The sequence below is a fragment of the Solea senegalensis genome, linkage group LG11, assembly GCF_019176455.1.
Source record: "Solea senegalensis isolate Sse05_10M linkage group LG11, IFAPA_SoseM_1, whole genome shotgun sequence".
Taxonomy (NCBI): domain Eukaryota; kingdom Metazoa; phylum Chordata; class Actinopteri; order Pleuronectiformes; family Soleidae; genus Solea; species Solea senegalensis.
The window spans coordinates 21,005,754-21,033,086 of NC_058031.1; the positions used below are offsets into that span (position 1 = coordinate 21,005,754).

At 40.1% G+C, this 27,333-nt stretch overlaps 1 protein-coding gene across 4 annotated transcripts; it reads left to right on the forward strand.

Annotated features, from left to right (window-relative positions):
• Positions 1 to 1,751: 1,751 nt before the first annotated feature.
• LOC122777755 (solute carrier family 41 member 3) lies at positions 1,752 to 26,620 on the forward strand. 4 transcript variants are annotated; one of them, XM_044039200.1, is made up of 11 exons: positions 1,752 to 1,890; positions 5,525 to 5,856; positions 13,637 to 13,744; positions 14,589 to 14,660; positions 15,325 to 15,469; positions 16,458 to 16,604; positions 18,270 to 18,414; positions 18,875 to 18,954; positions 23,654 to 23,788; positions 24,406 to 24,554; positions 25,716 to 26,620. In XM_044039200.1, exons 2-11 carry the CDS (start codon positions 5,545 to 5,547, stop codon positions 25,887 to 25,889), a joined length of 1,467 nt encoding a protein of 488 aa, XP_043895135.1. In that variant the 5' UTR covers positions 1,752 to 1,890; positions 5,525 to 5,544; the 3' UTR covers positions 25,890 to 26,620. The 4 variants fall into 4 exon arrangements, with proteins under 4 accessions (XP_043895135.1, XP_043895134.1, XP_043895136.1 ...); XM_044039199.1 differs by lacking the exon at positions 1,752 to 1,890 and adding an exon at positions 3,767 to 3,935; XM_044039201.1 differs by lacking the exon at positions 1,752 to 1,890 and adding an exon at positions 3,951 to 4,013.
• Positions 26,621 to 27,333: the final 713 nt, after the last annotated feature.

Sequence of the window (27,333 nt, forward strand, 5' to 3'; positions counted from 1 at the left end):
GAAAAGAAAACTCAACCAATTTTTGTCTTTAAGCCATGCTACCATCTAGTGGTAAAATGGTGTACTGCTCGTGCACCAATATTTTGGACTGCATCTGCTGGCAGTTAAATATGTTCACAGAGAAAACTTTCTTCAGGACCCTTGGGCAGTGAGAAAATAAGAGCAGGAGTTGTTGATGATGTCTGTAAACATGAGATCAAGAGGAGGATCAGGAAGTCCTGCAGCCTTCACAGAAACAGTAGAATGTGAGGTCAGTTGAGAAGTGCATACATTGGATGATAACTGTGTGGGGGGTTTAAATGTTAAATGTGTATAGTTTCTGTTATGTAATGTTTTTGATCACTGTATGCAAAGCAACTTACCTTTTCGGATGATCTTTCGTCTACAGCCATGGTTCCTAACCTGGGGTTCAAGGGTGCCAGAGATCACTGTTGTGTGTGTGTGAGAAAAGGTTGGAAACCACTGTTATGAAACATTTGCTGCAGACCAATTCCCAACCTTTTTTCTTTTTTCCTTGAAGCCCCCTTTCTTGTGCCCTTTTTTATAACCTTAGAGCCCCCATGTGATCTGTGGTGCCCCCTGAGGGGGGCTTGGACCCCAGGTTAGGAACCATGGCTTTATACATGGCTTTAGACACTTAACTTCAATAAGAGACGCCATTAAATGATTGAGTCCATTTTGTTGCGTTGAACTGTCCATATGGTGAAAGCATATATCAGCGTTGGTTTCTACAGAAACAAGCACATTAGCACTCATTAGCATTCATTATGACAGTGACCTAAAAGTTGCACACTGTAGCTTTATTGTACTCTCTTTTCTTCATACCAGTGAGCCTAAATAACTACATACCACCACACTGCTGTAACCAATGCAGTTGCACGTCAACACTCACGGTGAGCAGTCTGCCATGGCTAACTACGTAGCAAGAGTTGCTAATGTTGCTAAAGTGAATTTTTGCTATGTCCGCCATTGATGGGTGTACTTCATCTGACAATAACCTTGGTAATGGGGAGAACAACCTTGATCGAGACCTTCATTTGAGCCATGTAGTGTTTGAATGCATGAATGTGATTTGATTAGCTGGCGCCTGTGTTAATTCTTGGAAAGTGACAGACCCACAATGCAGTTTGAGAAAGTGAATGAGATGAATTTCAGGCGATGCCTCCACCGTGTACATGTGAGTCCAGCGTTGGAGCTGGCAACTGCATAGATGGGCCTAAACTAAAAGAAGAAACTCTCACTTTGTCACCCACGTGAATGGAATACACAAGTGAGAGTTCTATTTAGACACTGACCACTGATGGACATCGCCATGACATAACCAGTGAATGTTACAGCATGCGCGCAGTGCAGCGTCACATTACAAAGCAACAGTGAAGCCCCCTGTAAAAATATGTTGCTCCGTGTTGATTAGTGGACGACAACATTGACAAATACAAATATATAAACTTAACTTATACTTAGCAGATACCAAACATGCGACCCAATACTGGCTGATCATGTTACCGCATGATTATGGGGAGTTTAATGAGGTTTTTTCCTTTCCATGAATGAAGCCGACTGCTGCTGTCAACAGTCTTACCAGAGATGGAAAATGACAGGAGGAGAAGGGGGATATCCTTATCTGCCAATGCCATGAAATTCAAGATGGTGACACACTCACACACACACATACACACACACACACACACACAAACGTGCACACACACCCAGTTTAACGCAGAGACATGCAGTACGTAAAGAAAATTCAGGGGCAAATGGAAAGCAGAACACACGCACACATGCAGCAGTAATAGAGACAGACATTTACTCTCCATTTACTCTTTTTTTAGACGCTTGCGTTCACCTCAGTTGAGCCCACACTGGGCTTCACAAGCTGTGGAGACAAAGGTAAGAATGATACTTCAAATCTGTGTGTGTGTGTGTGTGTGTGTGTTACAGGCTTAAGTTAATTGCGTGACTGCGTTAAGGTTTGTGATTTTGAGCCTCAATATAAGGAGCAAATGTTGACCAAGTGTGCGTATTCATGATCAGTGACACAGACTTTGATCATACATTGTGTGTGTGTGTGTGTGTGTGTGTACCACTTGGGAGTGACGCAGTCATTGTGATATCACTCAGTAAATCAGAAACCAAGGAAATACCAGGGAATCCCTTACCTCCTAAAGTCAAGGATCCTTGCTTAGAAGAGCAGATCCTTCCAAGTCCAAGTCCAACAAAGACAAGGCAAGACTCCTCCCTAGCATTCCGGAAGGGGTACGTGGAACCTGGGCTAGCAAATGTGTGTCACTGCGTCATGGGCTATGTTTCCATTTGTAAAATTTCTTTATTCCAAAAAAAGATTGTTCCGTTCAGAATTTACGATTCCACCGTTTACATGGACCATCAAGACGTTTTACAATTCGGAGTTCTTTTAGAGTCTCAAGAAGCAGAACTGTGTCACCTCCTGACCAGTTTTTTGCTCCCAACATGGTTCCATCCTTTTCGAGCAGTAACAAAAACACGGTAACGTGGATGAGACGTGATAGCACCAAACATGGAAGTTATGATGAACACGGATCCACAAGACAATCTGCATGTACCAGCCTTCTTGTTCGGAAGGATATTTGTTTGTGAACGGATTGTATCGGATTAGAGTGTATCAGTTTGCCATGTTTACATGATGGATTTTTTAATCCGATTTGAATTTTATTCCAATTACTTGTGTCCATGTAAACATAGCTACTGATTTTCTCTTGAAACATCATCAACCATGGAGATGGGAACATTTTATGCTATTTTGTACATGCAACTTACAGCAAGTACAACAGGTTCATATTTTGTGTTGGTATCACGATCACGTCAATTGGACAATTTTTGCAGCACCAAACACGCAGGAGTGTATTTCCATATTCCAATATAGGCTAGTATTGAAGTCGAAATTGAGAGGGCGCTGCATAGAACAGCATAGTCTGTTTAGAGATAGAATTCTGCAATCGACTATTACAGACTTTGAAGAGGACTTCACAGGAAGGCAACTTTGGGTGATGTCCAGTACATTACCCACTTCTATAGAATCTGTCTGTACACTTGCAAAGTTATGGACACTGTGGTTTGTCTGTAGGAACCTTCTCCAACTTCTCCTTGTCTTGAGCCGAACAGTGTTTTTAAAAAATAGCGATTTGTGCCCTGTCTTAGCTCTTTCAGTCGAAATCGCAAAACACAAAATTTCTCAAAAATCATTAGTTTGACTCAATTGTAGACCTACAAATAGACCTAGAATGGCTGTAACTCTGGATTTTTCCCTTCAAGCTGTTTGGTCCAAATTTGGTCCTTGAATTTGAGAGAATTGGTCATGGAAAGGCCTTTAATTTCATTTCAGCTAAGGTGCGGGAACTCTGTCAACAGCCGTGAAGCAAGGCGAGGCTGTTACAAGTCACATTACAAGTCATGACATCACGAGACATGAATCACTAATAGTTTTCAGTGAATGTGTCCCACTGCAACCACATTTGCTCCTCAAACCTTCACAAATTTAAAACGTTTTCAAGGAAACTTGGCATTAAAACATATCCAAACGGTACGGATTATGTATTAAGTGTGATATTTCACTGTGCGTTACACCCACCCACTCTTCCCTCTCAGCTTTCACCCAAACTTCACTTCAGAGGGGGGCGGAGCTTAACGGTGCTTTTATTTTACCACAGTTTCTATCCAATCAGAGAGCGCCATCTGCCTGCGTAACCGTGGGTTACCGGGAGTCGTAGCATTATGGGATGGACACATGGCAGCCTGCTGCAGTCAGCAGCGACAGCGGCGGCAGAGGACAGCTCAGCTCGGATTGCGGGAGACAGACGCTGCCGTCCTTTGTGTACTTTACTGTCGTGACGCGTTTCCCGACGACCTGCGCACGAATGTTGACATTTTACGACATTTCCGGGACTCAGTCGTCGACAGTGTGTATTCATATTTTCATTACTCCTTGTTTCAGACTGGATAAACAACACCGATGAATGAGTGCTCCAGTGGCCGCTGTCAGTTACCATACACCACTTTCACTGTCATAGGCTGTCTTATTTGTTTTAAATGTGCAAGACATTCTACTGCAGTTAAGCTACGTGACAGTAACTTTGATTTAAGTTTGCATAGGATCGCTTATGACATACTCTCTCCTTTATTTCACATTTCACATAGTCCCATGAGAATGACCATTCAATTTAAACTGGGACGTGGTTGTATATTGATTCAATACACAGTCATCAGCCATAATATTAAAGCAAGTTCTCTGTTTTAATGTTTCAGCTTATCAGTGCTAACAAAAGTAAAAGTAAACAACCACAGAAAAGTGGTAGTGAAATGCAATTCATGGTTGTATGCTCTCACTATAGTGAGAACTTGATGATTAATATCAAAATCCTGCTCAGCACACTTATTTTTATTTGACTATATCTTTAAATATTATTTTATCAGGAGAGTTAGCACTTTACTTTGATCCACACAAAAATATACCATAACCTTTAAATGTTGACTGTAACTGCATTTAATGTTAACCAACAATTGGAATATTTTATAATATATTTTAAAGTTACACCTTAGAGGTAGATGTTTTGTATTGTATATTGTATTGTTTAAGTTAGTAAACAACTATATTTCAGATATTTTAATGGCAAATGATGAATAACTGAAAATAGGATGATAAGAGCAGAGGAATTAAAGTTTATGTTATAATCCCATTATTATATCCAGAAGCCACATGAGATATTGCAGTCATGGCTGTGAGTAATATTTGATTTTGCATGATTGATCATTAATGGTCACAGTAACTGCAGATATCTTATGGATCAACATGACATATGGGGGTTATTGTGGCGGGTTCCGTGCAGTTGGAGACATCTTGACAAAATACTGATAAGTATATCTTACTACACTAGTAAAAGTGAAGTGTCAATAGTACCAAAAACTAAATGGTAAAACAATTCATAAAATCAAACAATTCATTTGACTGTTTTGACAGATAAATTAAAGGATGCAGAGACAAAACCTGCAAATGTGCATTAATATCACTCTATTCATGGTTTAGAATGAACGTTTTCAATTAATTAAAGGATCCATCAAAGGCTATTCACCTATGAACTGAACTGAGCTGAACTACTGATTGGTTAATGTCTCTCCTCTTTTTGCTGTATCATTGTGTAGTTTATTTGGTTTCCTGAAAAGGAAATTATAAAACATTTCCAACTCAGTAGAGCTTAAAGGATAAAACAACATGCCCAACATGGGCTGCAATTTCCGATTATTTTCCTAATCGATTAATTGAGTACTTGTTTGGTCAAGAAAATGTAAAAAAAAACGTTGATCAGCGTTTTAAAATGTGGAAATAATTATGTTCTCGAATGTCTTGTTTTGTCCACTAACTGAAATTATTCAGATTCAATGATTTCTTTGTTGTATGGAGTAAAGGAAACAGAAAATATTCACCTTTAAGAAGCTGAAAAATCAGAAAATGATAGTGAATAATGAAAACAATTTTATTTTGCATCCCCAGATTAAACCAGCACAACCATCATGCCCAGTGAGGAGAAGGCACCACAGCAGCCCCGCCACAGGAAAAAGGGCAAAAAGTCCCGCTCTAAGGGGAAGAGCCCAGGTGGGAGTCCCAGTGCCTGCCTAGGAGGCACCTTAGACGGACAGGATGACCTCATCTTACCCCCAGTCTTCCAGCCTCTGCCTCCTAAAAAACCAGCAGAGAAGCCTAAGGTGTCAGTGGCCAAGGTGGAGGAGGAGTCGTCCACAGCTATTTGTCTTCAGGTGGTGTTTCCTTACCTGTTGGCTGGAATGGGCATGGTGATGGCCGGCATGGTGCTGGACAATGTACAGGTGAGTTTGCACAGTGCTGCAGCAGCAAACTGATACACAATATCTCTTAAATTTGCCTTGCAGCAAAAGACTTCTGCCTGTGGAGGATAAAGTGGTAGACCACATGTGTCAAACTGGTGGTCCTCCAATCGATTACTGTACATGTGGCCCGCCCACCACCGTGCAAGGTGATGGAATAGAGACAGTATATAAGACTAAATGTATTTGCCGGCAATATTTTTATAATAGTAATAAGACATTCGGTTGTAATCATTGCTTTATTGAATGTTTTACACTCAACATGAAATTACATATATTTAAGCTGTTTTAATCACAATTATCCTCATCATTATTTGCTAAATTTTCAATTTAATTCTCCGTTTTTGTGCATCATAAATATGTTTTTATTGTGAATCATTTTATATCAAAACAAGCACTTTTACTTTACTTTACCAAATAGTTGTTTTTTCCCCATTTTACCTCTATGTCGGCCCCCGCTTGACCAGACTATATGCTCACTGGCCCCCAGGTAATTTGAGTTTGACACCCCTGTGGTAGACAATGAATAAATGAATGAACCAAGACTCAAAGTGTACGGCCATCTGTCTTGATTGGTTGGGGTAGGAGAGAGGAGAGAAAGGAAGAGGGTAGTGAAGGAGAGGTGGTGGAAATTAGAATGAAAAGGAAGACGGGGAAGAGAGATAGACGCCAGGAACTGTTGTGTAACAGGTGTATTTGTCACATGTCAATCGATTTTATTCAGGGAAAATTACATGACAATATCTCCAAAAACATTCAGTGTTTGTCTAATTTATGAAACCTTTTTGGGCTGCAACTATTGATATTGTTATCATTGAGTCATCGGCCAACAATTTCCCAGATTAATAATTGTGAAACAGTAACAAAAAAGTCTCACTGTGATGTAATGCACTCTGAATCACCACAATATTCTGCTGACAGTGATATAAAACTAGAAACATTGCTTCGCCTGTTTCCTGTCTCTCCTTCACTATCTTTGTCAACAAAGACCAATGTCCAAATATTCATATATAGCCTTCAACCAGCTATAGTGTTTGACACTTTTAATAAAATATGACTAAACCATGTTTTAGCTATTGAACCCACTGCCCCTGCAGCTTTAAACATAATACAGAGAGTTTTATATTATCTTCCCATAAAGTGTGGACAATGTTTGATTGGATCACAAAAAGCATAAAAAAGTCTTTTGTATACACTTTGAAAACCAAATGTGTCCCCAGACTCTATAGTTTTGTTGTTTATCAAGCAAATGTTGTCACAGAGTCTTTGTTCTACCTGAGGCTGTTTGTATTTTGTGAGTGTGTGTCTGTGTGTGTATATGTGTCATCCCTTTTTACTGTTGTGGAGAAAATGCCTCTGTTTGTGTGTTGTCTCGTCTTCATTCCCTGCCAGACTCCCTGGCAGTTTGGTCTGCAGCCATCTGGGCTCAGACGCACTGCTGTCTGGCTTTATGATGAGCTGGTACCTCTTCATACCTCTCTGTCGACGTCGTCTTCCCTCATATGCCTCCCTCCTTTCACTCCATCTGCTGCTCATCAGTATTTCCTCCACTTTCTCCTCTACAGTGACAGTTTCCCTGCAGCGTCTGATGGAGGGTTTTGACTGAGCACTGTGTCTGAAAAGCACAGAGGCTGTAGAAGGATATTAAAAGTAGCATTTCTTAATGGAGATGAACTTAGTATGAGAAGATTTGACTATCAGCGTGAAGTGTTGTGGCTGTGGCCTGTGGTGGATGTGGATCTTGTCCAACCACAGTCTTTTGTCAAGCATCTACCCTCTACTTTTTATCGTTACATCCTACATCCTTCTTTTGCCATTTTAATTTTGCTGTCCAAGTCAGGTTTACTCATTTTAAGCTGCATTACACAATTGTGTAAATCATTTTCTGATGTCTGGCCTCAATATTATTACTTGCTCGCTTGAAATAGACCTGCAAAATTTAATCTTACATTCTATGATGCAACTTTTCACCATCATTGGTCCTAATAAAATGTATTAAGGCCTGGTATACTCACCGAAGTGCGCGTTGCATTGTGCTTCGCATTTTGTATACTCACGCGGCAGGGTCCTGTAGTATCCCACTTCACGACCGGGTGGCGGTACGAGTCTGAACGTCGAGTATAGGATGCATTCTTACCAAAGAAGAAGAGAACAATGCTACAGCTCCCCCGGACACGTCTGGTTCGAGTAGGTCATCAGCTGAAAGGCCAGTCAGCCAGGGGAGTCGGGGTGTCAGCTGGTTCGAGGGTCGCCAGGTCGAGGCTTGGGTGACTATCGTTGGCGACGACTTCTTCTGTTGTCAAAATGTTTTTTCTGCTTGGTGAGCGGGGCTTAATAATCCTCCTTCCTCTCTTCTTTTTGTTGTACTGACTGATGCAGTTCTTCTCAAGAGTCAAGGTTCTAGGAAATATAAGGGTGTCCATTTATCTCTTTATTGGTGAAAATCACTATTTGAATGGAAATTAAATTAGATACAGCTTCTTCCAGCGACGACACTCGTCAGAGCAGACACTAACAAAAGCACAGAGTCAAGCCGAGTTGTGCTAGAACTATGTAATTGAAAAGTACCAAATGTTGTCCGCAGCAATGGACAGGATGTTAGCCACAACAACTGACAGCAGCTTCATTAACTTCATTGTTGTGTTATTTTACTACAGAAAATGTATCAATCGTTTCACCAAAACTGTTTTGTCTACTACAGAGTGGAAGATAACAAGTTAGTAATTTGAAATCATTAACTTTAGTAAAGATTAGACAAAAGAAGACCCTTAATCTCCCTTCAAAATAGGTCATTGTTACATGAAGGGATATTTGTTGTCGCACTGAAAGTGATTCTCAGAAGCTTTTTATCTCAGAAGATTATTAATGTTCAGTTCAGCTTCTTAGATTGCTTGTGTTTTTTAGAACACGGAGAGAGAGTAGCAGGGCAGGTTGGCAGGATTATGGTGCAAATGCATCATTTATGGTGGTGAACCCCCGGGGTAAAGAAATATGGATTGAGTAAAGAGAGAATGAATCACATTAGGGAGCGAGAGATTCGAAAGAGAAGGAACGAGGAAGAAATGCAGTCAGACTGGGTGACATAGAAAGAAGGATGTCACATGGTGAGCAGGAGGCAGGATGAGAGGCAGCAGGCACGCAGCAAGGAAAAACAGGACGACGTGTGTGAGGCAGTGAGCCGGTCATTTCCCTCATGAGTTTGCAAGTCGAGCGGTGCAGACAGTCCTGCCTCTTTCTCTGCTACGTCACAGCAGAGCAGAGCAGAGGGAGCAGGATTACCCTGATGCTGAGAGGAGGATAGAAACACTCCAGCCTGCCAGGAGCCGGCTGCTGCATTTTGTCAGTGGATCAGTCTGTGATGACTTTACGCTGTACTGGAGCTCTGTTTGTTTCTCTCGTCACTCTTTGCCAAATTTGTGAAGGAATGACAAAGATATAGAGGAATCCTACTGCTTTTAACTCTCCAGACGTTTTGGACAAATCTTCATCCTTTTTGCCACTGTCACGACAGGTACAAGGATACAGCTGTGCCTTTAAATTGTTGGTTAAGTAGTTTCCACGCTGGATCAAGAAGGATTCAGTGCTTCAACCAACAACCAGTAAACTCAGGTGAAAGGACTTTGAACTAAATCTGATGGATTCTCAAGTAGATCACAATGACTGGACTAAGTCATGACTTCTTGAACTATGATTTGTCTTTCTCTCTGACCTATGTGTACGTCTGACTCACCTTAACTTGAAAACAAAGAGAAGGCGAGAGTGACTGCAGATTTTGGAGCAGCTGCACTTGTAGAGAACGTTGTGACCTATGAATCAGAAATGGTGTTAATGATTGTGCTCCCCAGTGGTGCTGAAAAACGGATACCTCATCACTGCTGACTCACCACTGGGCCAAAGATGCCACACTCCATTGCCCTCAAGTTAGAGTTAAAGCCTCTAACACTAAATTTGTCTGAAAAAGAAGCACTAACTTGAGCAAAATGATGTAGTAGATGATTCGTTTTCTCCTTCAGAGGTCAAATGTTTCATAAGATTGTCTGTTCCAAAGTCACAAAGGTCTCACAATCAGCCTAAAGTCTTTTGCCCTTGGCTTTTTTCAAAAGAAGGAAAAATAACACAGACCGGTTTCTTCAGCATTCACTCCGATCACGTCTGAGGAAAGGGGGAAACTTCGCAGCAAAGTTTGAGATATCCACCGTCAGAAACCGTTTCCTGCCTCGACTGAACACTCGTCCTTTAGGTTTGGATTTCAGTTACAATGGAAAAGCGACACATTCTGAACTGACTGAGAAACTCCTCGTTGTCATCATGGTGGTAACTCGTCTGGAGGTGGAGCTGCGCTACCAGGGCAAAAAGTTACGCGGTGTGACTTGGAAATTGACTCGATCCGAACACGGTTTCCTACCAGAGAGCTCCTGGCTGATTGCTGCTCAGGTCATAGTGCCGTACCTGGTGTCAGGGCTCGGGATGGTCTTCGCTGGTATCGTTATGGACCTTGTTCATGTACGGAAATCTAAGTAGATTCATTTGTGGGAGGTTTCATGACAATTACTGCATATCAAGGTTTAGGTTATGGTAAATTAAATCTTTGATTTATTTAGTGCTGTGACAATTTCATGAAAATCTCAATACAAGAGCGTCAGATCAAGGAATAACTACCAACGGTCGGTGACAGTTTTTTATACTATGGATATCAACATTTGTTACCTTGTTGAACGTGTGTAAAAATCGGTTTGCCAAATGAAGACAGCTTGGCAGATTATACTGAATAGCCACCAGGGGGCAACTCTGCTAGAGGCAAAAAGAAGTCTGTATGACATTTGCAACATCAGTAAACATTTTCTTTAGGAATTAATGGTCACTTGATCACTAGTTTACCGTCTTCTTTAGTAGCACATGTCAATTTTGTAAACTATCTTCCGATTTGCAGGACAATGTGATTGACAGCAAGTATTGTCCAATAGGAGCCTTGTTTGTTGCAAAATCTCAACATGGCATTGGCCAAGCTTCAAAAATGGGAGGTCAGATTCTTATGGGTAAAGATTGCCAACTTGGATGAGAACATACTATGCACAGACTGCCACGGACAGTTGATAAGGTTTTCTAGTGTCATAAGGATGGATTGGCAGTAACATTGGACCTAAGCCTCCGCTGGGTTGAGCGTGGTCTCTTCCAGGCATCTTTTAATATTCATCCTCAGGTTTGGATTAGGGTTGGACTGACATTGTTTTTTTTATTAAAAACTGGATATTTTTCCAGTCCCATCTACTTTATTGATGACTCTGAGCACAGCCGTGTAGGGAGAGTAATGGGAAAATTAGTAGCTGATGGTGGAATTGATAGACTCAGGCAGGATGTCGGAGTAATTGCACGGATGGAGGAAAGAATGAGTGGTGTTTTTTTTATTTAAAACGGGCCGATAACTGGGTAGTTGTTGGGTTAAATGGATGGATACGCTGTATATAAAAGTAGATAATAGGTGTATTACTTTCAATATTCTTGTCTCTCCTTTGGCAGTGCCATCTTCTCTTAACTGCATGGCGTCTTGTGTAACATCCACCTTTCTTAGTTTTCCATATCAGATTTAGATTTAGGTAAGAGAGAGAGAGGAGAGAGCCTTGTGATAAAAGTGAACAGTTAATTCAATAAGAGACTGAAGGATGAAAAGGAGGAGTGGAGAGAGCGAGGAGGGGAATACGAAACTGTGATTCATTTAGACTAAAGAAATTGATTTAGCAGTCGAGGGAGAGTCAGTCGAAGAAATGAATGTCCACACTGTTCACGATATAGTTGAAATATTTCTTCCGTGGTGTGGATATAAAGCAGTGAGTGAGTGCACGTGTTGATGTGATAGTCACTGCAATGACGGAGAGTAATTATTCGTAATTATAAACATTGCTTTTTAGAGTACAGCACAGTGTAAAGTCACAGCCAAGCAGCAGCAGCAGTGGCTTTACAGCAGAAGCGGGCCATGTCCCAAGATAGCCTCCCTGTATGACAGACGTCAGCTAGACCTACTAGTCCAGAACCTGAGAGTGATGTGTATATAAATAGACACACACACTTGTCTCTCTATAGCTGTGAGGACATTTATAGACATAATGCACTTGCTATCCCATTACCACAACCCTAACCATCTCAACTACATGCCTGAACCCAACCCTTTCTCTAATCACTTTCTGCATTCCTTGTCCCTAGAGAGCCACTTAACTTTTTAACATGTGCATACATGACCACAGCTCCCTGCATAATGAATTGAGTGTCCACATCTGCATAATTGTTCCACACATTCCATTCCGTAGTGGCGATTTCTTGCCAGCGGTTTTCCCCCCATTCTCATGTCTTTGTAGAGTGCTGAGTGGTACATGTTTGGGTACTGGCCACGAACTGAACTGAAAAGTGTTACAGTGTTACAAGGAGCATGTGCAGACCATGTCCATGCATGCCAAAATGTGGAGGTGCTCACATTTATCAACATAGGGCCCGCAATCATCATCACAGACACATTTATGTTATGCATATGGTAGCAGACGTCATGTGGGAAGTATGACCCAGGTCTAAGCCTCAAAAGTGATTTAAACTTTTTACTGTCCTTACATCATTGCACACAGGTTAGCGATCCTACTCTTTTTAGGACACTGCTTTGACTTCCATTGACAGCCAAAACAATACTTCATCTCTAACCTTAACTATAATCAATTAATGCTTAACCCTCACCTTAATTCTAACCGCCATTCAAATCTTTGTACAAAACTTAGCTTGAGGCGGTAGAAAATAAAAGTGCACACACCCACAAAGAGATTGAGGTACAAAACAAAACTCTAATTAACAGTTTTCTCTTTAATCCTCCCCCTTAGGCCAGTGATAAGGCCTTATCACTGCCTCCATATTGTTTTTGTTTTACTGTTGTGCTTTTAAGAAGTAGCAGTGATAATGGCTTTTTGGATTCATCCATCTGTTTCCATTGCACTTTGCACTGGTGTTGGTGGTGATGTAGCTCTCATATTTATCTTAGGTTTACTGAACAATCTTGTTGGGTTTTTTTTTTTGCTGTACTTGATGCAGAAGGGATTGTTTTTCTGATCATATGAGGATACAGCTTCTGAAAGGACAACAACCTTTCAATAATGTATCATGTCTGGTTGCTATAGGCTATGTGGTAGAAAAGAACAGTGGTCCACCATTTTATTTTTTAATATTCTGCTCTAATATTGATGGTCTATTGCCTTTATTCAATGCACCCATCTAACTAACACATTCTTAAAACACTCAACAAACTTTTGACGTTTCTATTTCCCTTCCTCTGTTTCCGGCCTCTAATCTTTAATTCCCTGCCTCCCTCTGCTCCACATCTCCTCACTCTTGGCAGCTGCGTCATTCTTTTATAAATGCATCTATTTAAAGATCTCAACCATTTTGGACCTGCCAGCTGGAGTTGTAGTCAGAAAATGTGAGGGAGGCAGACTCTGTGACCTGTACGTCTTCCAAACCCAGTGAACCTGGGTGCATTATGGCGTGGTGTCACATGATGCTCACAGATGTGGGAAGGGGGATAAGTGGGCTACTGGGTTGTCTACATTATGCTATGGGCTTGTTTAACTACAGCAGGAGGAGACAAGGTTCGGGAAGTTCAGTGGTGCTGCTGCTGCTTTTTAGAGCAGACATGTCAAAGTGAAGGTTGAACTAAGAGAATCATAATCATCTGAACTTCATAATTGTGTTTTTTGTTCTTGTGACTGTCTTTCCAACATTTTCTGTCCAGCACTGGGAGGTGTTTAAGGTGATAACAGAGGTTTTCATCCTGGTGCCTGCGCTGGTTGGACTCAAGGGAAACCTGGAGATGACTCTGGCTGCTCGCCTCTCCACTGCTGTAAGAATAACTGGCTAATAATGTTAAATATTTTGAGGCCCTCGTGTCATATATCACTATTTGTTTTAGAAACAGACACGTTTCCTCAAGACGATTGTTTGTTCATTTTACCTAATCCTTACTTCTCAAATGTCCGTTATGTAACAACACTAGTCGTCAGGACAAAGATTTTGGTGCAGCTGAAGAAAACAAGAGTGTAGGAAGCAAAAGAAGGATAACAAGACAGGGAAAAAATGAGCAAAACTGGGCCGCCCTGCCAATGTTGATATGGAACTGAATACCATAGCACTTTTATAGCATTCAAATGCTATAAAAGCTATAAAAAGTAATGTGCATGCTTTAGAAACTGATATAAAATGGTGATGGGCAGTAAGGCTGTTTTTGGCTTCACTGATTATTCTTGTCCCATATAGGTCTTTGTTATAAGCTGCCTGTATCCTCTTCTTATGTGTACTGCAAAGCTACAAATGTACATGTATATATATTACTGCATTTGTCATAAACCCTGTGCTATTGCTGTATTTCTTGTATTTCTATCCTTGTACCCACTGGTAGGGTGAAGGTAAATATCTCATTGCTTTGTGGAAAATGTGAAACTAACCTTGATGTTTTACCAAAACCTCAGGTTTTAACAAACCCTTTTTCTTTTCCTTCATCTGGTTAAATTTAAAGGGGAGTAATTATTTATTTAATTCAGACACAGGCTCTTTCATTTCAGAAGTCAGCCCTTTTGTCTGCCCCTGAGTTAGAGTAAATGATGATATTCCACATTATTATCAGAAGTTGTTCATAAAGATATCATTTGAATGATGACATATTGATATTGTTATCTCCGTGTTTTTAGTCCAACACAGGACAAATGGATGACCCCAAAAAACAGTGGACCATGGTGTGTAGCAATCTGGCACTAATACAGGTAATCTACAGTATTTGGATTTGGTGTTTTAAAGCTGCAGTGTGTGATTTTTGTTGTTATTCTGTCTTTGTTTGATCTAGAAATTGTCCTTCATCTGAAAACAGATTTTGTTGAACAATACTATCAGAGTGTTTGTGTGAATACAAATGCAGAGCAGCTGTCTTGCTTTAACCGTCTGTCTTGATATAAAATGTCAGCGGGCGACACGAGACGGAAACACAAAGAGTGTCACATGGAGCTGTTAGATATAATAATTAATTAAATGTCAGTACCTGATGATACTGAGTACTTAATTGAATTAGATTTGAATGAATAATACTTCATCTTTAGTGAATAAATCATTTTCTTGGTCGTTATTGTGTATCATAATGTGTTGAAGGAGCTACATTTCACCTCCTCCTCCTACTGACAGTTGAGCACAGCACAGGTTGCAGTCTGCTCTACTTTTTGTCGTCACCGCTTATCTTGATTTTTTTTCAAACTGCTGACATTGCAACACATACTGGTGTCAGTGTTGGTGCATCCCTACTTTCTATATAAAAAGCGGGCACTGCAGATTTAACATTGTAAACTGGAAAACCATACTGGTTGGACCAAGCCCAAAAATGCTCCTGGCTTACTGGCTGTAATAATAATGTCCCCCATTGGGTGTGATTTCCTGCAGGTTCAGGCCACAGTGGTGGGCTTCCTGGCAGCAGTGGCAGCTGTGTGTTTAGGAGCCATTTCCAGAGGAGGCGTTGAACTGGACCAGGCAGCTGTTCTGTGTGCCAGCAGCATCACCACCGCTTTTGTAGCTGCTCTGTCTTTAGGTCAGTCATCTGAGACTCTTTCATTTTTCTGATGCATCTAAAGCAGTTCAGTAAGCTATAGTAAGCGGTAACTGTACAAGGGGAAAACAATAAAGTAAATTTGTTATTTAGAAACTGGTTATTCGATAGCTTTCCCTCAGTAAATAAAGTCTATAAAGTGAAGGAAGTTATTCATGCAGATGCAATCCCTGCTTCAGTTGAACCAAACTGTGTTTGGATGAAAAGAACCTGAAGCTTCACATGATGAAGAGCTTAATAGCCTTTAAACATTTGACCCCAAACCCTTTGAGTTAGAACTGGACGATAGGTGGGAGAACTGTGAGGCTGTTCATCTGCTCAGTGAGTCATAAAATTAACATTAATTTATGAGGAGCCTTGACTCCTCATTATCAAGAACTGTCATTTAGTAACCCCCAAGCCACTAAATTAACTCTCCACTAATGAAGTCAGTGCTTTATTTAACACGAATCAGAATGGGAATTTTATTTTGAAAACGTCAATTTTTCACTACAAAGTTAAGATTGACAGAACAGCAAAACATCAGCGTCCTCCCAACATGTGATTACTGACCGGTCTGTAATGCATCCCGTACACAGACTTGACTTGTGGAGAAAACAAATGTCTGCTAATGTCTCAGCTGGGACTCATTTCATTCTAGCTTTCCTCTCTTTACTCTGCTGTTTCTCGATGAATCATTTTTCTGATATACATTATACATTTTTATTTAGCTCAACTCTGAATGCGGCTCGTTTCGTTTTTTCCCATTTTCCAGCTGTCACTGTGAGGCTGGTTGAAAATTGTCTTTACTCATAGATGAAAAAACAACTTAATGTTGTCATGTGGCTCTTATGAAAGCATTCTGGCACAACGCAATAAAGTGTGCCTCTCTGTGTGCAAAGGGCTGACAGTTGCGGTTTCTCTCAGTCACTTTGTATCTGTCTTTTTTTGTCTGTCTTCACTTCCACTCGTCTCTCCTTGGTTTCCGTAGGTCTGGTGATGATCGGAGTCATCATAGGTTCCAGGAAGGTCGGGATCAACCCTGACAATGTGGCCACGCCGATTGCAGCCAGTCTAGGAGACTTGATCACACTGTCCCTGCTGGCTGGAGTCAGCAGCACACTCTACAATCACATAGGTGAGAAGATTTGACTAAGAACACACAAGCAGAGGCAGTTCAACCAGATCTTAGATCTGATTTATGATTCTCTGTTTGTCTGTGCAGATGTGCTGTGTTCTATCCATCAGTCACTGCAGCAATTTGTGTACCTTTTGAATATGACATGTTGTCATATGATTTATGACCTGTTTCCCCACTAAGACACATCTTGAATTCATCATGGTTGTAAAGTAGAACACAAGGTGGCAGCAGAAGTCAGATTTATTTTCCCAGTCTTCTCACCATGGTGTGTTTGTATGAATGTATGTGGTGATGATACAGTTTCTTCTGCATCCACATTGTTTCAGGCCTTTTAAAGGGTTAGTGCAGGTTTTATGATTGTGTGATTGATTGTATGAGGCGATGACAAATATTCACCAAAAAACATTGTCATCACTGGACACTTAAGCCTCTTTCACAATTAAATTAGCTGGTATATCTTTCTAACGCTAGTGGGGTTTTTTTTTTCATTCCTGCGTCACCCACGCTTGATATATGACGTCACAAATGCAGCAGAAGCGTAATGAATCGGAGAAAACAAACAACACAATGGAACTCAGTGACAGTCTGAACTATTTTGTATGTTTTACTTCGGTCCCTCATTCAGTGAGCAATGTTAAGTCACTAATAAAAATAAATAAGAGTAAATAAAAATATTGAGTGCTATCCCAAGATATAAAAATTAAGGTTCACTAAAAACATTCATGGCTCACAGCTACAGTATGTTAACGGTTAAGCTAACAGATAAGCTAGTGGTCGGAAGATAAAGGGCTTATCCAGCACATGGAAACAGAACTTTACCTCTGCCATCTTTTTCTTTGTCACTTTTAAAATGTTTTCCATTAGGAATGTCTTCATCCACATAAAACCTTTGACTCTAAACGCTGTAGTACATATGCCAGGCCTGTATGTGGTGCTGTAATGCTGTGATAAAAATTGAACATGTGCATAAAACATGCACGCTGGTGTACACTTTTTTCTTAGAAATAATGCTTTGTTTGAATAAACAGTCACATGAACCAAGCCAGTGTGACTAAGGAAAGAAAATAAAAGTTATCATGAAGAGTATAGACTAAACAATCTCTAAACAGAAGAGAGGAAGATGAGAACAATAGCAAATGCAAATGCTAGCGCAGGAGAGAGGTTCGATTACAACATTGTTGTCCCAAAAGTAGTGTATGGTTATACACAAAAAGGCAACAGTGACGTTGTGAGACCCATTTCGGCATCCCAAAATGCCACTTCTGTGTGACTGTTTTTGTCTCCGGGATGACAAAAAAAACGAATTTTCTTGTGCATACCCTAGTGGTACATCAGAAGAAGAAATTAGCATTTTCATCTGGCTCTTACATTCCCACTGATGCCTATCAGAGCCAATGCAGAGTTTATACTGAATAAACACATTCTCACTGGTTCAAAACCTGTTCAAACAGGATTAAACAGGTTTTTTTAACCAGTGGGAATGGAGTACGACTATGTTGCTAACTGTATCCTATTCTTGCATGTACAGTATGTTCTGTTCTGTTCTGTTGTGGATAATGAAAGTACATTTAACCTCATGACTCATCCGACCATCTAGTGTAGTGACAAGAAAATGTGCAGAAGTGCATTTCTTCACGCTCTTCATGTGTTGCTGTCGTGCAGATATATGGTACCTGTCCCCCCTGGTGTGTCTGGTCTTCCTGGCTCTGATCCCACTGTGGGTGGTGGTGGCTCGACAGAGTCCTCAGATCAGCGAGGTTCTCCGCTCAGGCTGGCAGCCTGTTATAGTCGCTATGTCCATTAGCAGGTACATACAGTGTAATCCTCACGCTCTCCTTTTTTGACTTCATCACAATCTGTCAACCATTAAAATAGATTTTTTTTGGAGGAATTGTGTAGTTAAGGTTGAAAGTAGGTGCACTGCCAGAACCTGAATTAAAGAGAAACTGACAAGATTTGAATAAAACCTAAGCATCAATTAAGAAATTACACTCTTTGTGTTGATTTAACTTTGTGCTGTGAAACAAAATGCTGCATAAAACTATGTCTAAACCAGTTTGTTATTTTCTGAGGAGTCTTTAATTAAAACCTGCTGATTTTCCTCCAGAGCTCATGCAGTCGAAGAAAAAACTGATTAATGAAGTGAGAAGGATAAATAGTAAACTGTGTGTGTGGACTGTTAATGTGAGTGGTTTCCTCCGGTCTGACTCCAAGCCAAGAAACCACGGCTCTAACTGTGTGTGGTTCTCTGTGCTTGTGATTTCCAGCTTTGGAGGCCTTATACTGGACAAGACAGTGAGCGATCCCAACTTTGAGGGCATGGCCGTCTTTACACCCGTCATTAACGGTAAGCTGATGTAATCGAGTTGGGGATTGAGTTGAGTTTGCCCTGAAGTGGATGTTGACCAGACTACAGAGTGAAGGTTAAATAGGACATATGCATGCTGCTCACAGAAACCAGAATACTAAAGAACCAGCAGTAGGCATGGAAATCACCGGTTAAATAAACATCTCTAATTCATGGGACGTGCATACAAACATAGCATAAGATGCTATGTGTTTATATGGGCCTCCTTTTCTGTAGTATATTATGTCTAAAAATGAGAGTCATGCAGGCAGATATCTGCAGTCTATTTAACTGTATTTGTTTTTGCTTCTTCATTCTCACTCTGCACCTAAACCTTCTGTCCTTGCACAAAGTATGTTTGATGAGCAGGAAGGAAACACTGTCATAATCAGACACAACAAGTTCAAGAGAAATGCTGAACTTATCACTTAGAAAGATTACAAGTCATCAGATAAGATCAGATAACCCTATTTTACTCCCACAACGGGGAAATATACATTGTTACAGCAGCAACAAAGAAAGTCGAAATAAAGGTAATAAATAATAATAAACATGTAATTCACATCTGTGAAAAATGTGTACTTTTATGATCCATTATACATTTTATGTTAACCAGAATATACACAAAATGACCTTGTATTGCACAGAATGGACTATCATTTTCATGTGGTCTGCTGAGATCAGTGCTTGTTGTACAGTAGGGTGTTTCAGTCTGTCAGTGAAGGAGCTGCAGTGCTGTGATTGTCCATCACAGATGATAGCTTGACACCGTATTCTTCTTTCTCCCACCACCTCTGTTGGGTAAAGTGGGCATCCCTGGACAGAGATTCGTCAGTATATCCAGCTTCTTCCTGCCTGTGGTCAAGATGGCACCACAGAGTCACAGAAGATTGAGGAGTGCACCCTTTATTCCAAAAGAGTTTATTCCGCAGTCTGCAGGAAGGGCCTTTGGGCAGCTTAATCCTACACACTGATGTGAATTGCGTTCATTTGAAATTATGTCACACGCATTGAGTTTGACCACGCTAAAGAAAACTCAAACAAAAACAAAAAAACAGAGTCTCGTTATAACCAGGGTTGGGAATCACAGGGTACCTCACGATACGATACACGATACATGGTCCACGATACCAATAATATCACGATACAACGATTCTGTGATAATCAATATATTGCGAGACAACCATATAGCGATACATCACGATATCTGTCTCACTGAAGAAAACAAAACATCCCTGAAAAGTTAAAAGTGAAGCCTTAATTTGTTCATTAAAATATCAATATTTGCCCTGATGTCGCATGAGGAAGGACGATGATATATCACCAAATGTATATATATTTTGAACCACCCCCTATTTGTACAGCAAAAAAAAAAGGCAGGATATACACATTTTTAATAAGAAATGATTTGTAAAAAATAACGGACTGTGGCCAACAGAATATTAATGTTAGTTGGTCAGTGTCAGTGAAAGAAAACCAGTCTAAATGCTGTACAAGGTTAGTACATGATCATTAGAATTCCTCTGAGCCACCGAACCTGTCAGCCTGGCTACACCTCTGAAAAGGAACACGGGCTGGTTATTTCCTCCTGTTATTGATGAGTAAGTGGCTACTTTGGCATGACAGTGGGCCATCATATGTTTTAAGATTATCTTGTCAGACTGAGATTATCGCCGTTTGGTGGAGCACCATATTTTTCAGGTTTGGGATTTGCACTATATATTATGTTGCTTTATCAGTTTCTTTTTTCAAGTAGATTTAAACTGTCATTTGGAAATGAAAACTAGTGTCTGTCTGGAAATGAAGCTGGTCTAAAACCTTGGAAAGTATTTGCCTCTCATATAAAAGTCTACATCATTTAAGGTCAGCGCTGCCAAAGACTTCTGTAAATGAAGCTTTTAAACCACTGGAACAATTTTAGAGGCAACATCTTTTGTAGAAGCACCGCTTAAGGAACAGCTTCGGTGACTCACACTGAGGCTGCAGTTCAGTCTTTTCAAAAGTGTATAGTTGTGTTCCCAGTTCATGAAAATACTCCCTCAATCAACTCAGACAGTTTAATACACAAGTTTAAGTGGGTTGTTGTGAATTAGTGATTGTGCAATCATAGCTTTTAGTTTAGCAACTTTAGCTTGGGTTACAATGTCAGTCTAACTATCTAGCACTAATACTCCATTTTCTGGGTACAATAACCTAATAACCTAACAATAATACGATAACCTAATAACATAAGTTATTGAAGCCATGATCATATAAATAGAAAATATGCCTCAGAAGTGATTGTGTGTGTGTGGCGCAATGACCACTGCAGTAAAGACAACTGTTGTCAAGAAATGTAAATGCTAGCTTACTCACAGTATCTAATCACCATGTTTAAAATAGACATATTTTAATCTAACAACACAGCAACAAAAACAAAAACTTCTCATTTCTCGTTTTAGCGTTTTAAGAATTTAATACTTGAGGTCGCATTTATTGCTGTAAACATCATGCAATGGTCAATCAATAAACCTGAGGTAAAAACAGGCTAAAATTAGCATGTCAAATGAATCAACATGTTCAAATATGATATATCTATGACTGTCTGTGCAAAGAGAGAAAAAACTAGGAATGAATGAATACATTTGGTAACAAGTGGCAACTGATAGTGACGTCGACCATAAGATCCCGGAGTCCCGATTTGAAGCCTTTTCATTTGCGATTTGGCTGGCGCCATGTTGAGGCCCCTCCCTGATATGGTTTGATTAAACGCCAAAGGTGTGGTCCTGCGTCTTGACTGGATAATCTAGTCTGTGCTTTCTCAAGGTTAAAACATTGAAAACCAGCAACAAAGTCCGCTGTGTATGTGGTCTCCCACGTTTTTAAAATCAAATCACATTTGGAAATCCTCTAGTGAGGGCCAGACTTCAGCCAAAAAAACTGTACACTGCATTGATTTAACAGTGAAATGGCAGTTTCAGTGTCTGGCAGATGATCATTTTTGGCATGGCCTCTGGTGTTCTTACAAAGGTGCACATATATAAAGTCTGAATTTTGACAAGAAAGAAGCAATTAAGCCAAGTTTGTAGGATAAAATTGTTTAATAAGTAACTGGAGTAGTGGATTCCTTTTTTCAGAGAATTATAGAGGTAATGAGTAAAAGCCTAACAATGGTTACAAACAAACAAATGGCGTAATGTGGAAGTTGCAGGATAGAAGAAATAATCAAGAACAGAGGGAAGGAGAAAAGGGAGAGATTTTGTAAACTGACCCATGTGCAATCCCTAACAATGTAATTGAAGCATTGAAATTGCATAATGCTAAAAATCCACTGCAAAAATCAGAGAATGGACAATACTTTAAACACAGTATATGAAAAATAAGCAATGTTCCACCCGTTAATAGAATTTCAGGCATAGTGAAGTAGAAGCAGCACTCAGAGTTACTGGTTTGGCGACGAGGTGATGCATGCAAGGATCAACTGAGTATATATGAGTTGGTTTAAACCACTAATGGTGCACACCCACTATCCAGACACTGCAGACAGGGCCTTTAATAATCCTCAGCTCTCACTGTCACTGTCTCTCATTTTTGCCTCTTCCCATCCTCTCGATGTTTATCCCTCTCTTTCGCTCTCTGGGAAATTCTAGTCTGGTTTGAATTTCCCATTTTCCTCATCACTGGCTTGCATTAAAAAACCAGTATTGTGTTTTACTCCAAGTTCCCTCAAGTCTTTTTCATCTCACAAAAGAACATCTGTGCTCATTCTGGGAGATAAATAACTTGGAAAGGTGTTTAGTGTAACTGAGTTAGGCACAGATACAGCTGTCAGCATCATTGTAATTAAAATGGACTTTTAAACGACAGTGTTGTGTGGAACAATTGTCCTGCAGTGAGATGAAGCTAAGCTGTGCGGAAATGAAAGCGGCCTGAATTGATTTTACAGGAAAAGTCTTTCATATCTAATATTTGATCCTGATGAGCCTTTTTGGGTCGATCTGTCTGGCAGATGATGATTTTTCTTGGCGTGACCTCTGCACCTGTATCTCTGAATTTTGATGAGAAAGCAGCAATTAACCCAAGTTTGTAGGGCAACAAAGAATCTTTAAAAAGACGTGATGATTTTTGCACAGCCACTTTCCTATTTCACGGTCAGAATCATTCGGCCGCATAAATGCGGTTGAACTTTCTTTCCGCTGGTTCTGTTTGTGTAGCTGCTCTTGTACTTTTGTTTTGTGTTCATCTGTCAGTGACTGTGACTCACATGGCAACGGTTTAACTCTAAGTCCGTGTGTCTTATTCAAATGGCTCTCGGATTAGCCGAGCTCGTGTTATTACTTGATTTAATTTATGTGCCGTTTATGACGATAAAACCAAGAAAATATTACATTTGTGTTTACTTCAAGTTTAAAGCTGTGTTTACTGCCCACTGTTTGAAAGAACTTGTGGCTTTCTTTGGTCATTAGAATATAAAATCAATACCAGTTTCCCTGTGTGTTGGGAAGATGTGCTGGAAAAACAATGCTGCAAATATTTGTCATTTTGAGTGGCTTTTTGTTTTTTTACAAATTGAATCTTGATGGGGATTCTTCAGGAGTTAAAAGCAGTGCTTTGTAGTGGCTTCTCTACATTGTGTTACAACCTGATTGATCTTCTCTTGCGTGTGCTTTCCTTCTGTGTGTGTGTTTTTTTATTTTCCTCCCCCGTTGTGTGTGTGTAGGAGTGGGTGGAAACTTGGTGGCCATTCAGGCCAGTAGGATCTCCACGTACCTGCACTTCTGGAGCATCCCTGGAGTCCTGCCCTACAAGATGAGGCAGCACTGGCCCAATCCCTTCATTACCTTCTTCTCTTCAGGTATCACTGCTATAATTCACACTGTGCATGGCATCTAGTGAATAATCACAGAATGACCTACAGCAAGAGCAATTGTCAGTTTGTCAGTTTGACATGAGTTGAATTCTTAAGTCTCAAACTTGCAGCCTGTGGGCCACATGGGACCCACCTACCACTCTCATGAGTCCCACAACTTCATATTTCATATTTTTGTGATTCGTACAAATGTTTTACATCACAAATTAGGGTTGCACTGATACCACTAGTACAGGCCAAATACTGATGACCCAAAAAAGAACCCCCCACGACCATCTGAGGGTCCCAACCCGGTGTTTGGGATCCTCTACATTAAGTAATGCTGAACTAATTGTTAGTTAATGATTATTTTACCATTGACTAATACAAATAATCATTGGGTAATAATTGCTTAGTGGTTTAAGTTTTAACTTTTTTGTGAAACTTATTGTAACAAAAAAAAAAAGACAGGTAACACAATGATACAGTCCTAGCTGGATGTAGACGTTTCACTTCTCATCCAAGAGAGTCAAAAGTCCAGTCACCTCCACAGGAGATGGATGACTGAGAACCTTCACAGACCTCTCAACTGAGTGAAAGCCACTTCTCTCTGTGTCTCCAAGGCGTGAATTCAAAGTCGGCTCGAGTGCTGCTGATGCTGGTTGTCCCTGGTCACCTGGTCTTCCTCTACGCCATCTCTCTGCTGCAGGGAGATGAGGCTCCCATCTCTGTCGCCTTCACCATCTGCTACCTCTGTGCGGCTCTGCTACAGGTGAGAAGAGCACTCATGAGCCCTCTCTCATGAACTCACTGGCCCTCACTTTACCCCTGAAGTTTCACACAACCCTCTGATACAAACTGTGGAAACAAGTCATCAGAAGGTACATTATAAGACTTGGCACGGCCCGATGAAAGCGGCCACAGCCACATGTTACCTACCTGTGAAATGGGCCGTGCCAGATGTTGGTGTTTGAGCAGCTCGGTGAGATTTGTTCTTGGACAGATCTGAAAGTGCACTTCTGCCATGCTCGCCTTTCTGACCTCCTCTACGTAATGTCATCTCTGCTGTTAAGTGTTAGTAACACTCTGAGACACATGAACATAACCATACCGTGTTTTACTGTGTTAGACATTTTAATCTTTGGCCATCTCTGTCAAAGTCTTGGTGATTTGTCATTTGGCAAAGTCAGGAAAAGTCAAGTTAGACTTGAAAATGTTCACTGCTTGGACTTATTTATAGACAGCTGCTACTGAAAATACTTGTAAGGCATTTGTTTAGAAGATGCAGGTGCGTTTGCAGAAGTAGTCAAATTTACAAGGTTCACTGAATGCACCTCTAAGCTGAACACGCTGTTGACTCCACATTACTGACACTAGCGCTCATGTGCTGGAGTTAGATTAATGTGTTTGTTTTCACGATGAAGAGACATGATTTCAAGTCTGTCCTCATTTTTCACGCCGCACAACTCAACATTCAGAAATGATGACATAACATTTCATAATTCTCACTCTGTGCTTACAACAGCAAAACAATATTAGCCACTTATTTCAATTAAATTCAGTTTTCCTTTACCCAACCATTTACACATTCCACTGTTAGCCTAATTTTCATGAACATATATATATATATATATGTGAATATATATGTATATATATATGTATATATGTATATTCACAAAGTTTATCCCATGGTTTTTGCTATTTTCAATACGTTGCTTATCTCCTCTGAGTTTCTATTAGTTCGCTGTTACCTCTTTTAACCTCTAAAAAAAAACAACATCTCAACTTCGACATCTACAGTTTTCAGAATCAGGAAAATTGTGTGTGTTACAGTTGCTCCTTCAAAATTAAACTAACAATATAAAATATATACATTTAACATGAAGTATTATACAAACATGTTGTTGTTTTTTTGTTTCCTTCTCTTTTTAAGGTCACTATCCTCCTCTATGTCGCTGACCTCATCGTCCGCTTCATGTGGAGGAGGAGTCTGGACCCGGACAACTTCTCCATCCCGTACCTGACCGCCATGGGTGACCTGCTGGGAACTGGTTTCCTGGCCCTGTGCTTCCGCTCCGTCTCACTTATTCACAGCCTCGGTCTATGATTCTATTTCTCTCCTTTCACCCTGAACTCTTAGCACCAACCACTGTCTCAGTCTTATTAATCGTGTTGAACCGGATTTCCTTTGCACAAACATGCTTTTGATTGGACAATAGTGCATTTTATGATCTTTATCACTGGACCAGTTTAAGAATTAGTCACAAAAGATGGAAGATGTGACGACCAACCCTTTACACCATCGTCTGGGTGGAGGGTTTGCTCTGTGAACATGACCAGCTTTCAGCTGGATCACATTTTGTTTGAGAGGAAAATACTTTAAGTACTAGTTTTAGTCCTCTGTCCTTCAGAACATCTGCTCCAGGTCAATGAATTTAAATTCCTCCTTCTCTCATTCCTCTATTTCCCTGTCATTTCATTTTCCAGCACTAACTAGATTTGAGTTTAGGTTCATCAGAGGCACATGATAATGATCGGTTAAGACGGCAGATCAACTGTGTAAGCCAGTAGACATGGTTTTCATTGACCTTCACTGTGAACGACTGGTGAATCTGTGGAAATTTTAAAGCGGATAAAACAAAAGCAGTCCAAGTTTGGGCAAGATGTAATATGAATTAAGGATGGAGGACGATGTACGTATTTCACCAACTGGAATTTTCCTGGATGTGTGTCCAATATGAGTTTGGACAGATGTTGTTGTCATGGACGTCATAGGAAAAGATATAATCATCAAATTAAAAGTCCAGAATCTTTATTATAATGTATATACATATATATGTATATATATATACGTATGTATGTGTATATGTATATATATATGTATGTATGTATATATATTTATTTATTTATATATACATATATGTATGTATCTATATTTATTTTTATATTTATATACATGTATATATATACATATATATATATATATATATATATATATACACACATATACATATGTATAGTTTCACCTTTTCTTTTGTAGATACTGTTCTAACAGTCGAACAGAGAGAGGGCGTGACACAATGTCATCGCCAAAGCCAAGAGACTGGACCACACAGTGGAAACAGTGTAATTAGGTGGAGAACTGTTCAGTAGGCGTGGTTGTTTTTGCTCTTAAACAATAAATTCACATGTGCTCTCTTTATCAGAGAACCGTTACATAACCTTTTTTTTTTTTTTTGCTGAGGAACCAAACAAAACTTATTAAAATCGAGTGTTATACATAAGGAGGTCTGACATTTATGGATGTGTTGGGTTCAGAGATTGTCTGTGTGCCTGTGACGGCTCATGCTGGCTTACACAGTTTGAATTAAAGACAATTTGACTAGTAAAGCAATCATAACACCTCAGCTCAATAAAAACAGATATATATAACTCATATAATCTTTATTTAAATTGTGATCATTGCTCTCATTGGCCAGAAAACATCGATTTTTGTGTGGAAATAACACAGATCGTGTTCACCTTATAGGAGCCGAGATTGTGACAATGTC